The following is a 19,725-nucleotide window of genomic DNA, read 5'->3' as shown; positions in this document are numbered from 1 at the left end:
CTTTGAGGATTCTATGTCTCTAGGGAAGAGACATTTTTCCTCCAATAACTTCATCTGAGATTGACAAAAGGCAGAGAGAGGAACCCAAAGAGGCTGATGTTCCTCTAGTCTGACCTTCAGTTGGAATTGTCAAACATGAAGCAGCTTCTACTTCTTTTTCTTTGAAATAAAGGACTTTATTACTCTCTCCTAGATATTAATACTTTCTTTCTTTGAACTCACATGATCCCCCCAAAATGGTACCAGGAATCCTTGAGGTAGCACCAAGTAACTTGGGGTTAAAAGTGAACTTGGATAATATCTCTGTGCCTTTGGCCGAAAAATGCAGGCTCCATCCTGGTTGCTTTTTGGGATCAGTATCACAGGCAGCTCCAGACAGAGTGCCAGGCCCTCATGCCCTCAATTTACACCTCTGTGTGAACCGCTTGTTGGCCACTTCATGAAGACAATGAATCACAGGCCACTTGGAGGGGTGGCCATATACCCTACCACCCACAAACTCTTAAAAATGAAAATAAAATGAATGTCTCTGGACACAGCTTCAGGCAGATTATATATAAATATAATACACGAAAAAAACAAAACAGACATCAGCTATAAGCCAGGTGGGAAATGAAGAATGGAGCTAGTCTATAAATATCACTTTAAAATGTTAGCAAAAATAAGATGTAGTTTATGACACTAAAAGAAGCCTTCAGAGATCTCTTTTTTATGACTGTTTTGAAAAGACAACGTTGATAAGGAAAATCACCACCAAAACACCAAGATGAGAAGAGGAACAGCCAGATGGAGCCCAGCAACATTAGAAAGAATTTCCAAGGCTTGGGAAATGAAACAAATCCTGAGAAATTAACGTGAGGATATCTAACTGGAGAGCTCCATCCTCTGTAGCATGATACTGACATGATTCAGTTTACCCACCTATTCCAAAAGATCAGGAGACAGAAATGGAAAATGCACAGAAAAATAACAGGAGGAGAGCCCCGAGGAATGAGGGTCATTCTAAGTAGGTGAAAAGCAATATGGTGGATTATACTGACAAGAAAAGTAATGAGCAATAGTGAACAACAGCCAACAATGCTTTTAGTATAAACTATATGAATGTGTACATATTATCTTATTTAGTTCTTCAACAGGTGGGTAATATTATTACCCTACTATTTTAAAGATGAGGAATAAATCTATACCCTGAGAAGTTCAATAACCTCTTCAATATTACAAAGTAAGAAATAGTGGAGGCAGAATTTGAACACAGGTCTGACAACACCTGAGCTTTTAACCAGGATACCACAGGCCCCTCACAGGCCCCTCAAGGTCAAGCATCCCCATTAGAGATTCCAGTTACACCACCAAGGACGAGCTCTGTGGAATCATGAGATGATATTTGTGAAAGTATATAATACAATTTTTAGCATAAGATCGATAGCTAGTTTACTTCTCGTTTTATCGAAACCGATAGTTTTACTCAACCTTAAATTCTAACCTATGACAATCTTTTTCACACTTGGAATGCATACCACAAATTCAATATTTTATCAGTATTATATTCATATATAAAGTATACATTCTATTTTAATCGAGTTCCTACAACAGAAAATTTATATATTTATGCAATTGACAATTTAATACTGTCATGTGCCCTTACTGTTTTATTTTAGACAATTTAAAGTGGAAAAGCCTTCAAAATTAGAGATCATTTTCTTAAAGGAATTAGAAAAGCGCTGAACTCCCACTAGGCCTCAAAAATACTTACTGGTCAATGATCTCAAATCACTAGTGAAGAAGACTGTGGGGCATTCGCCACTTTAAAAGGAACTGAAATAAAATGAAAAGGCCATGGCTCCTCTCTTAGGCTGTAAAAGATTCTGCTTCTCTCATAGCCACGAACTTTCCCAGGGCCAAGGCGCTCGTGTGTACTTGACAGCATGTGGCGAGAGGGTCTGGGTCTGCTGGAGTGTCCAAAGAACGCCTCGAGTCCTCAAAGCTGCTCCTGCTGTGGGCTGCCCACAGGGCAGACGGGAAACCTTTGTACTTGGCTGGCTGCTGGCTACTGTGCACTCTCAGAGCCGCAGCTAGAGCCCCAAACTAAACTTACCATTTTCTGGCTGGTCCTTAATGTCAGCGTCACTTGGCTGGCTGGGACTTTCAGATTGACTTGAATCTGAAAAACATAAAAATACAGCCAAAAATTACAGGCTCTGTGAGGGAAAGTGGACCAGAGGTGCCAGACTTTCTCAGAAGGTCCAGCACACAAACTAGGAATGAGAACATCACAGAAATGACATGATGGGGGAAAAAGGAAAGGAAATTAGAAAAGAGAGAGGGACAATGCCCAGCAGCAGCAGCCGTGCCCCTGCAGAGGACGCTGGGTTCTGCTCACACCTCCAGGGCAGCTGGCTTGTGTGGGATCCTAACCTGAAATGGTTCCCGAGGCCATTTCCAAACTGCTCCTCTCCATTGTTTACAGACGAGCGCCTGAAAGAGACTCCCTTCCTTACGACACACATCTGAGGCTCGATTCAGAACATAATAAAGTGTCAAAACATATTTTGAAGCTGGTATATAAAAGCAACCCAAACAACAGTAACAAGTTCTGTCGGTATTTAGCTGTGAGTTACAGCAACAGACTATGCAGACTAACACCGTTACAAACAGGAGTCCTAATATTCTAGCGCATTTCCTTGAAATAACAGGATAACTCAAAGACGTCCTTCGGAAAGGTACATGGTTCCCTCACTTTATAAGTATTATTTTTCTCTTGGTCTAATGCATTTGAGAGATCCTAAAAGGGCTTGTTAGCAAAAATAGGTTCTTGTGCACATTTATTGAATTTCATTTATTTTTTTATTTGAAAAATACAATCATTTTCAAACCATAAAAATTAATTCAATTAATTTAACTTCTAAATGGGATAATTTAAAATAAAATTACATTTAACTTTAAAATGAGATAAAGTTAAGTTAGATCAAAACAATGTCACAGAATTAGAAGTAAGCATAGTTATGATACATTTTTGGGGGCTAGGAGACAAAAATCAGGAAAAATATTTCAAGGGGAAAATTTTTTGATGTAAAACATTTTCTGGGACTTGAAACAGTATATAACATTATATAAAAAAAAAAAATTTTTTTTTTTTTTTTAAGAAAAACCTCTATATCTCCAGAAAGCCTGGATTGGAACTTTCACTTCCCAAAGTTAGAACTGGCTGTCTGAAATTTGACCGCATTTCAGCAAGAGGTTCAACGCAAAATCAAAAGGTCATGACACTAAACTGTGACTACATTGACAATATTACTTCTATTCCAACAGGTTAGAGCATTACCATTCTCTTTCTTGGAGATATTGCAAAAAGAAGCAGCACTACTAGTGACCCCAGCTCCAGAAATGCTCATTTATCACTTTAGAAAGGCTCCCTGCTTGTAAGCAAATGAAGATTTTAATTATAGGGAAATACTATTAAGAAAATGTCTATTTTTAAGTTTTTAGATGATCTTAATCTGGGGACTATAGAAAAAATTGATTCAAAGGTTCAAACAGCAAAAACTGTGAAAATATGAATTCTTATTTAAGTCTGACAAAGTGACAGCTTTTATCATCCTGTAATAATCACCATAGTGAAGACACAAACAAAAAGCTTTATTGGTCAAAAACTCTAGAGAAATCCATATGAATGAACCACAAAATTAAACACAAAGCCTTCACTGAAAGTCGGAAATGCAAATTTATATTGGACCATATTTGAAATTTTAACTCCCTAAGTTAACATTACTTTTATAGCAAACAATTTGAAAGCATGGCATGGTCACCTTCTCTTTTTCTAAGGAAAGGTTCTGTAATTTTGCTGTTAAAAATTACAAATTAAATATTCTGAGACATAATTAAACATGTTTTAGGACAAAGGTATACCTTTATTATTTTTGTCCTAGAAAATTTTAAACCCTCAATATCCATAATTAAAATTAAAGAAAATACCTAATTTTGTTTCATGGAAAGTTAAATTCTTCCTGATCGTGTCCCAAAATAGATATATAAAATTTTGCCAAATAGATCATTTTCTCTGGAGTAATACTAGCAAACCTAACTTTCTATGTGGTAGCTTAGCTGACATTCCTTCAGGTGTAATATATGTATGATTAATCACTACTTCACGAACAAATGGAAAAATATTTTTTATCTCAATTAACTTAAATACACAATAGCCAATTACTTTTCTGATACTTATCCATTAATATTAAGGATAATGAGATCCAAAAAATTTTTTTAAAAATCTAAAAGTGGACTATGTTCTTTTTACGTTTCTTTACATTTGGCTCACTACCCATCTTAATAGAAATGTAACGTGATTAGATAAAACAGGAACAGCTACAAAAGACGGCTCCAGGTATGTTCAAAGAAAGTTTAAATTCAAAGCCACAGAAAAAGAAGCGAACCAACAGCCAAGGAGGAGCGGCGGGAACAGGCTCAGGGCTGGTCCAGGAGGGGCCGCTCCCGCGAAAGCTCGGCGCAGACACTGCAGGAGGCATCTGGCCACACTGAAAACGGGATTTAATTTCTCCAGTTTTATTCAAAAGCCAGAGACAGTGTTATCCATCTGAGGACCGCATACTGAAGTACAATGTCCTAGTAAGGGACAGGCAAAGCCAGAGATCTACCAGAAAACTTAAATGACCTAAAAACTTGGCTAATTATTTTCTACCATGGCCGTTAATGCCGTTTCTGTTTTGAACCAACAAGGAACAAAATGACCCCGTCCCGGAGCTGTTCTATGCTGAGGACACACAGACTTTTTCTCTGGTATCGCAAAAGGTCACCAACGCTGTTCAGTATGGAGACAACCAGACGACCAGAATTACAAATTAATTTCTACCCGTACGTAATGGATACAAATGAAAGATCTCTCTTAGGCATTTGCATTAAAATGCTGTCATGAAGGTTAACAATTAACTTACTTCTCTCTTTTTATACGTGGTAGAGGTAACTTTACGTCTTATTCTCTCGTACAGTTATCACATGGTCAGTTGAGTCCCACCACCGGAAATATTTAGAGGTCGCAGAAAACAAACCCAAATTGCCTAGAATGGGATGCCATATCTCATATCTTATATCTGGCAGGGACTTTCTCTGGTTCACTAGTTGAAAGCCAGCAGATCTGTATATTATAATGAAGAGAATATTATTTAAAGTGTGTTTAAACGGAGTTGGAAATGCTATTGTGAGGAAGTACATTAGGGTTATCAATGTTTTTTCCCATCTAGGGATTTGTTTTTTGTTTAAGGAACCCTAGACTTCAACCTAAGCTTGAAAAGCAATGTTTCTTTTGGTTTTTAAAAAACTTATGAGCAGAAATTTAACCCTAAAATAGACAAGGCTTGCATGTAGGAGGCTGAGCTGAGACCTCCTAATTGAACCGCTGGCCATCTATCTGTGCATTTTTACGGCGCCTACATCTATACTGCTGGAGTACTCAAAGACATTCCACTATCAATAGAACCACTAGGGAAAGGAGTAAAATAAATCCTAAGGCCTGCATATTAGTCTTTGCTTTCATAAAGTGGTGCAACACAAGAACAGAAACCTCGGACGGGATTTGCTACTTCTCTGCATATTCTGGCTCCCAACCTCGCTTCTGCTCCCTTAAGCATGGAACCTCAGACAGCACTCCTTTGGGAAAGGCGAAGGAGGACAGAGACATGTCAACATGGTGAAACTGATCAGGCAAAACACAGATACCACTTCCACGTATTTTAAGTTCTTTCGGCATGAAGCAAAGATGGAATGTTGCTAAATCTTCTCTGTGCTCAACCTAGAAGAAAACATCCTGCTCTCATTGTACACCTCTCTCTTCCATTGCCACTTCTGTTATATTGTACCACAGGGATTTTAAGTTATCTCCTAGGAGAAACTGGGCTCTGAGAAAAGAGTCCCTTTCTTTCTCTTGTCCTGTCCCCCCTGCTGCCCTGGGCTTCCAAGGGTGCCTGGCCTGGCCAAGGATCCAATATCTGCTCAACTAAAGAGACGGATTTTTCACTTGTTTGGCTTTCTAACACTGAACCACTGCCAGTGACTGAATGCACTCAGTTCACACTAAAAGGGGATTAGGACTTAGAAAATGAAAAAGGAGAGCAAACAAGGCCTTTCTTTCTGCTTGACGTCCCACTTCGTGGGGCCTGGTGAGGGAGAGAGAGGCACGTCCCTTTGGTTCGTAGGTGGGAAACGTTGCATGGTGGTTAGACGTTGCGGACAAACACCTCTTATGATCCCCTGGCCGACAGCACAGGAGGCCACCTCCGAATAATGAGAGCTGAAAACAGTGTCTAACACAGAGGAGGCCCCCCAGAAACGTGCGAAAGCTAACATGATGGGCAACAGAGGAATATCTCAAGTATTCGAAAAGTGCAAGGATAAGAGAAATCTGCCACATCTGATGCCCGAAAGCACCTCAGAATCCTAACAACTGTTGTTGTGAGTAACTGATAAAGGAAAGACAGATGCGCTACGGTGAAGAGCCCTTCCTGCCCTCAAATAAACCAGTGTAATTCCTATTTGGTCTACGTGATGGCAACAAAAGTCTGTAGACCACGAAAGTACAAATTCTGGTTCCACTCAAAAAATAATTTACCCTAGTTTTCAACCTCCCTAGGTGCATAATGCTTTGGCTAAAGATGAAGTTTGAAAAGCCTCTGTTAGAATTTTGTGTCCAGTTTTTAAATCCCATAAACTAAAAGGTGATATGAAGAAACCTTAAGGCATCCAGAAACGAGTTAACCCAGTGAAAGAAATACAGTGAGATGCCATCTAACAGCGCTGGGGTTGTGTATAGTGTGAGACAGAAAAGGCAAAGACAGGAATGAATACTTTCCTGCAAATAAATGAAGAGTGAGGACCATTGTTGGAGCAAAGGAACATAAGAAATAAGGGCGATTATACTCTGAATACAATAAACTGCTACCCTCTAGAATTAGTCCTTAAAGATGTCCAGAATTTAAGTAAGTTTTTGTTTCTTATGGTTTGGAAAGACGCGTCAGGCCAGAGAATATCAAGATTCATTTTCCCCATATGTTATAATGGAAAACAATCCTACGTCTAGTTGGTAGTGTAAGGTTTAGAATTACTCTAGTCTTATAACATGTTTATTACACTAAGAAAATCAAGAAAATCAAATGGCTATGATAGCCACATTTTGCTTATTAGTCTCATAGCTGCAAGTGTAAGAGAAATATTATTGCAATACTTTAAAATATTTAGAAATACTGCCTATTTTTTCCAGTATCACCTTGACCATAAAGACCAACGTATGAGGAAATATTTGAAAAATCTTTGAGAATGTAGAATTTCAGTGTACAGGTACATTTATGTACATATACAATTTGTAGCATATGTGTAAACACCAATGAATACCACCAGTTAAATACAGTCCATAGTGGTCTTGCAAAGAACAAACAGATATTTGTAATACCATCATTAAATCTGGACCAGTAAAAATATTCAATTATTAGCATTTCCAGAGAATGGATAAAATCCTTTAAGCTTAGTAAATAACCAAACCAATATTTAATGTCAATTAACACAGACAACTGTGGGCACTTGAAAAATTAACTCACAATAACCTAGTTTTTAAAACAGATAAATTATGAGGTGAGTCACACCATAAAAGTTTTCATAGCTTTGAAAATGGAAACACTCCACGGTTCTCTAAATGGGAAGTCTTGTCTTTACTGTATTTAAAATGCAAAACGTGACCAGTATTAACGGTCCCAGGAAGCCAGAATTGAGTGTTTGCGTGGATGTGTGTACACGATAACTGCGGTAATGAAAGCACACATAGGAACCCTCCTCCCGGAAGGGAGACGGGGAGACGTGGCAGAGGAAGAGCCCTTGTTCCAAAGGACCAGGCTGGTCTGGGCACACTGGCCCTCATCTCCTTGAATCCAGATTTGGACAGGAGTGGGAAGGCTATGCTCATGCAGCAGTGACTTGGAAGAGCTCCACGCGACCACCCGGGGCTGCCAGCTGCTCAGGGGACCCACTTCTTGCCACTCCCTCGTATCACATTTTCAGGGCATACTTAAAAGTGTCATCTAATCTAGGTCTCTACCATTTTCTTTCTTGAAACTTTTTCTAAAATGCCTTTCTGAAGAATTTGTGAAATATTAAATTTGCAGGAAATAGAATTTTTGGCATTAATGCTGGTATTCGAGGCCCATCTGTTTAGTAGGGACTGTGGATGATGACGAGACTATTTAGGTTGAAGCGATTCAACTGTCTTATCACCTACTCATAAATGTGTTATTTTCTATGTGCACAAGGAGGTTGGGGAATGATATACGGTTTTAATACGCTGACAGAAAAAATTAAATGGCATAACTATTGTGTTATGACAGTGAGGAGAATCATTTCTAAGCTCTAAAAATTACAAATTCAGTCACTCTGAAAGTAATGACAAAATGACTCAATCTTTAAACCTTCAATCTTTGCATGGGGCTGATTTCAAGTAATGATCAGCTTTTTCAGTGAAGTTATAAATGAAGTCAGTAGCAAGAATATGGTGATTCTAAAAGATATGCAAGCATGATATTAAATTTATAACTTCTTACATTTTCTTTGAAAAGGGTCTATGACTAAAATTAATTTAGGTAATGATAATAGGCAATCACTTTGAATTTTGTTTTTCCCATAACAGGAGCTGTGTTGACATGTGATAGTGACATGTTGATCAATTAAGAACTCAAGTTATTGAGTCAACCTGGTCACCAACCCACTCATGTGTAGACAGAGACCTACTTAAAAAGCCATCACTATAACATTATTGTGTATCAGAATTGTGTTCAATTTCCCCTTTTTAGTCACTTTTTCAAAAACAATATTAATTATAACAGTAAGTTCTTGGAGTTCTTAAACAAAAGAATATATGCTTAAAGATTACTCACATAATCATCTATACAACTTAAAGTAGAAAACTTCCCCGTAAACTTTCACCCTATAAAAACAAATGAATCAAATGAAAATGATGTATAATTAAGTTATAGTACATATGCATTATTTTCATGTATCTGGATATCCGTAAGCATATTTATTAAAATAATAAAATGCCATCTGTTGAGGCTAACCATGCTATTTAGGGTAAGTTAGTACTCTAAGTATTAACTTTTTTTTTTTTTTAAGATTAGCACCTCAGCTAACAACTGCTGCCAGTCTTTTTTTTTTTCTGCTTTATCTCCCCAAATCCCCTCAGTACATAGTTGTGTATCTTAGCTGCAGGTCCTTCTAGTTGTGGCACGTGGGATGCTGCCTCAACGTGGCCTGACAAGCAGTGCCATATCCGTACCCAGGATCCGAACCAGCGAAACCCTGGGCCACGGCAGCGGATCTCGTGAACCTAACCACTCGGCCACAGGGCTGGCCCCAGTATTAACTTTTATTGCGTTCGTATTTCACTACTGAAAGGAGCATGAAACGATAAAGAGATGGTGTCCTAAAAAATCTCAGCTATATAACTGCTCTGGATCTCGGCTTCTTCATCTGTAAAATGGGGACACTAATGACTATTTTGTGTAACTTAACAGAATTGTTGTGTGGATCAAATAAAAGAATGCAAGAAAACCCAGTTGTAAAACCATAAGGTGCCAAAAAAAGAAGTGTACGTTTACCTCTATAATATAAATCTTTCTATCCAAACAAGTTGTTTCTTTTAAAAATTCAACCCCAATCCACACATGACACGTCTGGTATAAAAACATCAGCATCACAGTCCTGGTTTTAAAGAAAAGGTCCTTAATTCCCATATGCTGGGAAAGAGATTATCACTGATAATGGAAATGTAAATCTCAGCTTGCTGTTGTTTATTCCAGACAGACATTTGTGTGTTAAGTCTGTTTATCAGGCCACACTTTGTCTCAGCCAGGAAGTAGTCAGTCTTTGTAACAAGATGTATGCAAATGAATTTCCCAAGACTCTCTGCAGCAAATTGCAGCAAGAAAAAAATTCCTTGTTACTTCACCAGCAAGAAGCTACCTCAAAAGTAGACTGGAGACGAGAACTCTGAGCTAACCAGGCTGATGAGTGTGAAGGAGTCCTGAGCGTGTGCTCACAGTGTGCTGCTCTTTATTCTGAGCAGAGTCGGTGCATTACATCTGTTTATCAGACAACACTCTGCCTGGGCATTCAGGCTTTTTAACCTGTGTGAAAATGAACAGTGACCACAACCTCGAGACATAAGCCGTCTGAGGCAAAACTCCAAAACTCCTGTCACTTTAAGAACCCCCACCAATAGAAGCGCCTAAGAAACTTCCAAAACTTTAAAAAAAGATACATCCAGCTCTAACTTTTCGGCACCTTCTATCTTAAATAACTTTTCTATATCATTGGATCCCCCAATAGCATGACAGACTCAGGACAGAATGGTGACTTTTACCACTCAAATTTGATAAATTAAAAATTTGTTAACATTCCACATCTAATGATCAACAACAAGGAGTTTTTAAAAGAGAATACTTCGATAGAAAAGTATTTAATCTTTAATTCTATTATTAACATATTTATCCTGGGATCATCCTGTTTTAATCCTAATATGACTGACTCTTAAAAATATCTACACATGAAGAGTTGAACAGTGTATTTCTTTCTGTTTCGTTTTTCTTGTTGGTTTTCTACAGGGTTTGAAAATCTTACCAAAGGAATCGAATTGGTTTAGCTTGTCTTCCCAGACAAAATAAACACTTTAGGACCCTACTTGTTTGTATTCTCCTCAGTGGCGCTGTATGCATCAGCAGCTAAAAACAAAGAAACTTTTTAGCTGCTCAGACAAAATGCAGAAGCTTTCCAAACAAGGAGGCAAGGGAGGGGGCACGGATTGGGGTGGGGGGTGGGGGTGGAGAAGTGTGTAGAAAGTCTGACAGTCCATTCAATATAGGGATGATGGCTATAATGCATCCAGGGTCCCCTTGCTAATTAAATATGCATTGGCACCGTTCTGATCGATGCAAGCCATGGATCAGATGACACACCTGCAAAATCTTGAGCCCAGAGCTCCCAGGAAAAAGGAAAATACAGTCTTGTCTCCTTATCTTTGTTTTCAAAGGGTCTCAATTTCTGTGCTTAGATATCTAATTTAATTCTCTCACCCTCAGCAAACTGGATTAGGGAAGTCAATACAGCCTTTGTGCATCGACAGGAAAACACAGCTTTCCTTTTATTCAATTTAACGATGACCTTTAGACAAAGATAACGAGGACTCTCTAGAAGTAAGGTTAAGGCCTCAAGAAGAAGACCCCCAGAGCTAAGCTCCTATGGAATTCTGGAAGATAAGGTAGGGGGTTTACTGTGACACTTTCCTGCTTGGAAAGGAAAAAAGGAGGAAAGGGAATTAAGAATTGGTGTTGAAGGGAGGGAGGAGGGAGAAAACCCGGTGGAAGAGATGTTAAGTCCAGTGACTAAACAAGGAAACTCTCAAAAATCAAATGGCTGGATCCTGGCACATCCATCACCAGAAAATAATTCTGTGAAAGAATTAGGAATGAGGATAGCAGAGTAACAATGATCCTAAAAAATGCAGACACTGTAATGAGGTTGAAGGTTTTGTGGCTGGGTAAATCAGGAAGTTCTGGGTTTTTGTTTCTTTTGTTTCCCTGAAGCATCGAGAAAACAGGACTGTCACCAGTGTGTTCGTGAGTTCCAGCACTGGTGAGAGATATAACTAGAGATTTTGGACAAGTCTGGGTTTCGGCAGTGTTAGCAATCTTCACACCACTACTCTCAAGCAAAGGGGAAAGTGATGCTGGAACATTCTCCCGAGACAAACGGCACTGCTTCTTTTTAATTTCCTTTCTTTGGGCCTGCTCACCCCATTCATCAGTACATCTACTCTGTGCCTGTCACCCAGGACACCTGCAGACAGCAACCTAAAAAGGCAAGGTCCCTGCTCTCGGTCAGTCAGATAAGGGCATTCAGCAACACCCCTCCTGAAGAAGGCCTGCATCCTGCGGAAATCAACGTGCAGCACACGCTGTTGTGCACTTTTATAATAATCGCTTTTATAGCAGCAATCAGGACCACTGACTGTGGCTTTGAAACAGAACTCACAGCAGCCTGGACACTAACTAGTGGCAATGGGTGGGATAAGCTTTTCTATTAAGACAGAGGTTTAGGCAGAGCGCTTCCCAGTGAAATATGGAGTTATTATTGCATAATTAGCATTGTCGGGAATAGTACAAAATATCAAAACAGTTTTTAAAAATCAGATTTTTTTTCCCCTTAGAAACAATTTCCTAGATCGTGCAGAATGTTATTCCGGATCAGGCCTAGCATCTTCCCTCTAAAAGAAACGACAGCTCTAACAGAGGCAGCTACGTAACAATGAAAAGGCAAGGGCTTGAATCAGAGAACCTGGCTTTGAGCCCCTTTTTGGCCATTTGTATCAGCTTCGTGGAATCAGACAGGCCCCTTTGCTTCTCTGAACTTCAACGTACTCATCTTCAGAATGCCTGACGTTCCAGATTATGAGACCTGAATGGCATGATTTAAATGCCTCATAAATGATAGGAGCTACCTGCAGCTGCCACCAAAGCAGGTTTTCTACAGGATGTAAACTGGCTAAAGATTCACATTGACTTGCTTACTTTTATTTCCTGCCTCATCATTTTTATTGCCAGACAGCACACTATCTGGAGCTAATAGGCATTTGTTGAAGTGGGATTAAAATCAGAAGGTGAAAAAATAGCTCTTTGGGGCCAAGAAATACAACAGGACCTATCTTGGGAATGGCAACAGATATTTTTGGGCAGATTTTCTGGCTTTGGGGAGACTGCATGACTGGATGGTGGTATATTCCAGGTGGCGAGCAGAGACCCAGCAGAATGAGAAGGCCTGCTTTCTGAAAGGTCCTCAATTCAGGACCAGAATGAGAGGTGAGGGATCCTGTAAAGGTTCTTTCCAGCCCTAAAGTTCTAACTTGAAACAGATTATTAAGCAATCCAGGTATTGGTCTTCTGGCTGCATTCAAGGCTGAGATCCCCATTTCATCAAAAGAGACTAGGTGATATTTCTTCATTTGCTGCTGATCATTGAGTGCAATAACCATAATAAGTCAAAGACAGTCTCTTCTTTACTTTATAAATGACCACAAATAGCCCACTAAGAGTTGCAAATGTTTATCTTCAGTAACTTGCCCAACCCTAACCACAGAATCCCATAAACAATGTTTTCTCTTTATATCTTGATCCATTATGTGATCCAGAACACCAGAAAACTTTGTTTTAGGAGCTACTGAAAAAGGTATCCTTAAAGAATTAATTTAGTCTAGGTCCTAGATCCTAGGATTTAGGACAATGCTTTTAAAAAAATATTTCAGATATACCTTCTCTTATATATCTTTCAAATAAATGTGCTTTCAATTTCCACATTGACTAACTTTTCTCTAATAACTTAGTTTCTGAACCTGTAAGACGTAAGTCTTACTTATTTATACGGAGTTATAAATATACAGAGTTATCACTCATTTGGTCCACTGGAAAATGGTCCTCAGACTTCTCATATTACCATAATAAAGTTCGAATGATGTCTCACTTTTTAGAAATTCACCCAAGCCTTCTAGAAGTAGAAACATTCATCCATGTTTTGCTTCCATGTCTTTAAGATAGATAAAATGACTTCAATGCATGGAATCATTTCACTTTTAGGAGTTCCCATTTGGATCCCATCATGGCTTTCTCCCTGACATATGCAGTGCTAAGTTATTTAAAATTAATTGCAGTACAATATTTAAAATGTCTTCACAAGGTGCTAATCTCAAGTGCTTTGGATGTTTGAGCCACACTTGGAAGTCATCAAGCTCTGTGTATCTTCATACCATGGAGCAGTTGAACATGCTGAAAAGATTAGTCAGTGAACTTTAATCTACACCCAAAACTATAGTAAATTATGAAATTTCAAAAATGTGTGAGTTGATACAAATGAGAAAACTGTAAACATCCTGCATAACAAGCAAAAAACAAACCCAGATAATTAAAAGACATGAATTTGCTTATGTAGCCTTGCTATCTGGGAAGGCTTTCGGGAGTCCACCATAGGTCACGGGTCCTACCCACTTAAGCCCGGTTGAGCTTATGTGCTCTCACCTTCATGTAAGGTGTCATTTCTGTTTCCATTTAAGGATGCAATCTACATCCTTTTCTGTGGTTATGTTGGGTGGGAGATAAGTATTTTCCATTTCAGTAACTCAGTATGGGTGAGGAATTTGCTTAGTAATAATCCTAAAATTGAATTGTCTTCCATACAACACCTAGTATAGTTTGGGTAGGATTAGCTAAATGAACGATCTTCAGCATGTGCTTAAAAAAAAAAAAAAAAAGCTTCTTATTTGTCACCTGGATTTATTTTGATTTAAAAAATCATGTTTCTGGGAAGTCTCTAATATAGGTGCTACTTTAACAACTTCTCTTCATCAAACTGTTTAAGTGGGTGATTGGAACTTTACTCTGATTCACTTTTTAAAAATCATTATCACTCTAAATTATTCTCAGGAGGAAGAAGCTTGTTTATTTCAGTCCATCAAACATTTATTGATCACCTACTGTGTGCAAAGCATTGTGAGCTTTTTATTCAGTCCTGAGGTAGCTCATAAACTCATTCAACTCTGTACTATCTGTAAAAGCGCATGTTCCTTGTTGTTTAAGAGTAGCTACTTCCGCCCCCGCCCCCACCCCACTGGTGATGGGAACAGGGAGTTTCTCTCAATTAGAATCCCTTCCAAAGTTTATCAGAGGAGGATAGTGGAGGTAGTGATTTCTACCATAGGAAACGGCTCATCTGTTTGTTTTATATTCAAGAAAAATGACAAATCTCTGGGCTCCATGGTTTTTCCAATTTTTTGGACATAATGAACATGGTTTTTCCAAGTTTTTGAACAAGCAGAAGCTCACAGGGAAGCTTGGGTATCAAGAGCAAGCAGTCCTATCTGCAAATCACACCCTCATTTTCACGCAACCTCACCCCATACCCCATCCCTGCTGGGCTTCATGCAGCAATATGTACACCCCTGCCGCATTCACAGAGCCAAGGCCCTAACCTGTAGTCCAGAGTGATTTCAGTGTCACCTCTGTCCTTTCAGATCTACAATCTTAAGATAAGCAAAGAAGAAACAGTGATAAACTCATTTTTGTTCAAAATCAACGAGTATCTTTTCTAAACTCTGTCTTGTTTTATTTTTGTTACTAGAGAAGAAGATAAAAATAAATTACAAGTGGGGAAAACAATGAAAAAGAAAAACAGTAAAAAGAAAAAAGAATCAGGTAACAGAAGAAGTGGTATTGTTTTGAACAGAGTTAGAAATAGCAATTCTTCAAGTGAGACAGGAAATTTTATTTGCAACAGACAAGAGAAAAGTTACAAGCAAAAAATCAGAGTTTCTTCAGGGATGAAAGGTGAAGTAATGTCCTGCACAGCATCTCTGAACCATCAGGTTGTACTGAGGCATGGATGGAACGGCAGCAGCACAGCCTACACAGAAATGATGCAGAAGAAGGGATGAAGGATGATGGCAATCCTCTCACTGCCTTTGATTCTGGCTATCACCCCCAGAACAGCACATAATTTCATGAGACTTTTCTATTTAGTAACTTTGGGACAATTTTTTCTTGTTATATCTACCCAAACGATTTCCCAAAAAATCACTGAGGGGCCAGCCCAGTGGCACACCAGTTAAGTTCACAAGCACTGCACGCATGAACCAGTTCACTGGTTTGAATCCCGGATGTGGACATGGCACCACTTATCAAGCCATGCTGTGGCAGGCGTCCCACATATAAAATAGAGGAAGATGGGCACAGACCTATGTTAGCTCACGGTCAAGCTTTCTCAGCAAAAAGGGGAGGATTGACAGCGGATGTCAGCTCAGGGCTAATCTTCCTCAAAAAAAAAAAATCACTGAGTTCGTTTTCATTTTTATTTTATACTTTAACAACTCATTTAATGATTTAACAATTTCCTTTTCGAAGTCCTGTAGAAAGAGAAAAATTTCCAAAGTGTTAGTCAACAAAACCATAAGTCTTTTCCATACAAAACAGCCTCATGTCTACACCCTTGCAGTCACAGATTCTCCCAAGTGGCCTTAAAATCAGAAAGCACTTTGTTTAAGTACCGCCACGTTGGTATTGTACAGACATGCTTAGACTTCACAAGGGAAAACTTTAAACAAACATATTTGGAATGAAAGTCATAAAAAACATTAGGCAAAAAGAAAATTTTAAATTAATAGCAAGAGAGTAACATCTCACCAGTAGTAGATAGGGAAATGAATTATTCAAAACTGTATGCCAACACTGACATCACAGTGAATAGAGGCAGGCTCAAAGGAGCCTTCCTGAGAAGAGCTGGTGTTTACTCAGCAATTGGAAGCAAAACAAAACAAAATAAAAAAGATTCCCACATAAAGAAAATCGTATATACTGTTTTTCATAACCCCAGCAAAACTCCCTATTGTGGCACTCTCAAGGCACAAACTCTTAATTTCTGTCAGGAGAGAAAGCAGAGAACAACACAAAGAAGTCCTGAGACTTAGAGAAGAAATTCATGCAGAACATCAGCTGTTACTCAACATTTTCAAGGAACCATGATATGTCAAACAGGCCACAAGATACAAGTACATTTAAATATGAGTTTCTATTTTTGTTAAAAAATTTAAAAAATCCAAAATCTGAATCTGGAAAAGCAGACTCTTACAGGTTTAGAAAGCATACACAAAGCCTGGCAGAAGAAAACCCTGCTCACTGCCACCATCTGCTTTCTGGCACAGTGAGGAAAACTTCACTAACGGCAACATTTTCTTACACTGGAAAATCCACTAATTAGCTTTGTTGTAATAAGAAAGATAACCTCTGCATGGAAGGCAGATCGCCAGCTCGCTGTTTGGCTGGCAGCACTCACAGCAGGCCAGCGACATTCCCACGAGGGCTCTTCCCCACGCCCCTCTGCTGGAGTCCTCCGTGACTCCCTCTTGGTAAAAAGAAAGTGCTCACAGCGAGAGAGCAAAGCAAGAGCAACGGAGAGGGCATGTTTCCAGGTATTTGGATTAATATCCAAGAACACCAGGTTCAGAACCAGGAAATCTGGGATCCAGAGTTGACTGAAAACCTGGGTAAACCTGGGTCTCATTTACTTCATCTTTAAGGCTATTAAAGCAAATGAGTTCTAGATTTCCCATAAAACTCCTAAATTCTTTAAGTCTAAATCATGTTTTCCTAAGAACTGTATGTCCCAAGAAACTAATGATTACAAAACAGAAAATGGGGCTTCACATGTCATTGATATATCTGAAATAATTTTAGAAAATTTGTCATAAACTGATTAAGACATTACAAATCATTTAGCAACCAAAGAAACTGAAACTCTACTAAAATTCCTTCATAATGTGCTCTAACCATTTAGTCAGCATATCATTCCACAAATATAACCAACAACTATTCACCGAGGAGCCAATGTGTGCCAAGCACTCTGTGAGCACTGGAGACAGAGCAGTGAAGGGAAGGTTCCCCAAGCTCTGCGCCCACCACGTCTACACGACAGCAAGTCTGCGACCCAGGGAGCTAATGCTAACCCTCCACAACATCCAGCAGATGCACATCACCAACCACACACAACAGGACAGCATCAACCAAGGAGAAACATGGCCCTGGGCTCATACACTGAAAGATCTACTTGAAAGTTCCTTGAGAAAATGGAATAAATAGGTGCAAATATTTTCTGGAAAATAGACACCACGTCCTTAGAAGCAAAGCCAAGCAGAACACCGTCAGGCGACGACAGCCAAAGTGTAGACGCGGCCTCTCTGTGAGGCGCGTGAGACCTACTGCTCACACGGGCCCTGCCTGGACTGCACAGATTCATCAGTTCAAAAGTCTCTCCTTCCGTTCTCTTGATTTCTTTCCTCAAGCTCAAACTTAGCCAAATTTAACAACAAAATTGCAACACAGGGTCATCCACTGCAAACTCAGAAGTTCCTTTACCTATGGAATGAGTGATGGACTAATGCAAAGAGTAATACCCCACTGGGATGGCAAAGACATGCCCACACTCCTCTTCCCAACTGCATGGCGACGCGTCAATAACGAGACAAGTGTCCATTGGGTTTATTAACTCTCAACTGCCATTAAAACACACTGATTAAAACTGTAACACTTGACTCGGTGCTTTTTATCAAATACTGGAAAAGACTTTGGTCAATCTGTTCAGTTCTGGCCCTGCTTTTACCTTGTTTTCACCAACACCCCACTTAGGCACAGAAAGTAATCACGTTCTTTCCCAATCCCAGTCAGTCACATTGATAAGCACAATCGCTGTGTTGAAGTTAGAAGGTTACTCAGTGCAGATGAAGATGAAGGCATAACCCTTTCCCTTGCTCTTGGCAGAATTAATGGCCCCTCCTCTGGCTCCATCCGGCCTGGTGGTGGCTAAGAACGGGGCGCAGCTCCTATTAAGCTCACAAATTTTGTTTCACGTAAATCCTTTCAGGACCTTATTATAGAAAATTCCTGCAGTGTGTGATGATGGGCTTCTGCATTTGTGGTTTCATAATTCTTGAAGACTCCTTGATACATACCAGAGAGCAACAACACTGCACTAAGTATGTGGAGGAATGACACAACCATGTTTGGACTAGTGTATCAGTAAAGCTGCTGTCACTGAGAACAGCAGAACAGCAACAATAACAAAAAAGGGCATCAGAAGTTACATTTAGATCATCAAAAATAAGATCTAAAAAATTCTATTTTGGTTTTCATTCTAGCATGCCTTTCAGAAGATAGATATTGAAACTGTTGCTAGGCTAGAGATCACTTCTGATACCTAGCCTGTTTGCCACACCCTATTTCACTCAGCAGAATATCTTTCACCTTTGGCTTGATGTAGACACAATCTCAGATACACTCAAATTCTTTTTTTTAAAAAACCTGGCTTAAAATTGAGACTGCTGTCTCCAAAATCAGCCAAAAGTCCTGAAAATGGCTTATTTTTTGTAAATTCGTATTTTACTGGGTGCCATTTATTAACAGACCGTATTTAGAATATCCATGAAGTGACATGATTTTGTACAGATGATAAAACAATATAATACCTATTTTCAAGGCAGGTACATATACATGATAAAGGATGATGAACTAAGAATAAAGATTAAACAAGTACTGTTCAGGTAACACACAAAGAGGAAAAAAAAAGCTTCATTAGGAGCTAAGTAAAAATGGAAATTCATGGCCTGGGACAATTTTCACCTCTGCACACTCACATTGCTATTGAAACTGGTGATTAGCCAGCTCACCTGAGGCAGCACAGACAGACATATGTCTGTCACATCCCCCAACCTACAATACGCTCATCTCTCTGAGGAACAGACAAAATTCTGCTAAGGATATCAAGTTTCCCTTTGGCTGAATAAAGGAACTGAACTTGAAAAATATAAAGAAAAAGAAATTAACTAACTGCAAATTTGCTAAAATAGGTGGACTATAATAAAACAACAATTTGTAGTTCCTTAATGAGACTTGCATGCTGCTCTGAAGCTGGAAGGCTCTGATTTTTTACCGAACCTACAAATGGCACCCTCCTCTCCCCAGCCTTGCAGCTCTCTGGGCCACAAGCACAGTTGCAGGGGTGCACCCACCGCAATTGCTGACCCTCCTTCTCTCCAATTCCCTCTTGACCAAAAAATGAAATACACAATAAAAGGGAGTCTTGGTTCAG

The 19,725-nt window shown here is 39.2% G+C and overlaps 1 protein-coding gene and 1 long non-coding RNA gene across 9 annotated transcripts in view; one reads left to right on the top strand and one right to left on the bottom strand.

The window, feature by feature from the left end:
• Positions 1-19,725, bottom strand: part of NFIA (nuclear factor I A) — a 343,081-nt gene that overhangs the window by 162,715 nt on the left and 160,641 nt on the right. For 6 of the 8 annotated variants that reach the window (XR_006886030.1, XM_046645541.1, XM_046645542.1 and 3 more), the window contains one exon: positions 2,096-2,161. The exons of 1 other annotated variant lie outside the window; for it this stretch is intronic. Coding sequence is in view for 6 of the 7 variants with exons in the window: in XM_046645541.1 (XP_046501497.1) it covers positions 2,096-2,161 (66 nt within the window). In the remaining variant the exon portion in view is untranslated. Of the gene's footprint in view, positions 1-2,095; positions 2,162-2,415; positions 2,455-19,725 lie in introns of those variants that run through there. One more of the 8 variants, XM_046645543.1, reaches the window with a different exon arrangement.
• On the top strand, positions 2,466-15,344 carry LOC124229954 (uncharacterized). Its single transcript, XR_006886033.1, has 3 exons — positions 2,466-2,720; positions 3,144-3,309; positions 15,211-15,344. It is a non-coding gene; the product is annotated as an uncharacterized LOC124229954 (long non-coding RNA).

This window comes from Equus quagga, chromosome 18 (assembly GCF_021613505.1).
Source record: "Equus quagga isolate Etosha38 chromosome 18, UCLA_HA_Equagga_1.0, whole genome shotgun sequence".
Classification (NCBI taxonomy): domain Eukaryota; kingdom Metazoa; phylum Chordata; class Mammalia; order Perissodactyla; family Equidae; genus Equus; species Equus quagga.
This window is presented reverse-complemented; position numbering and strand designations above follow the sequence as displayed.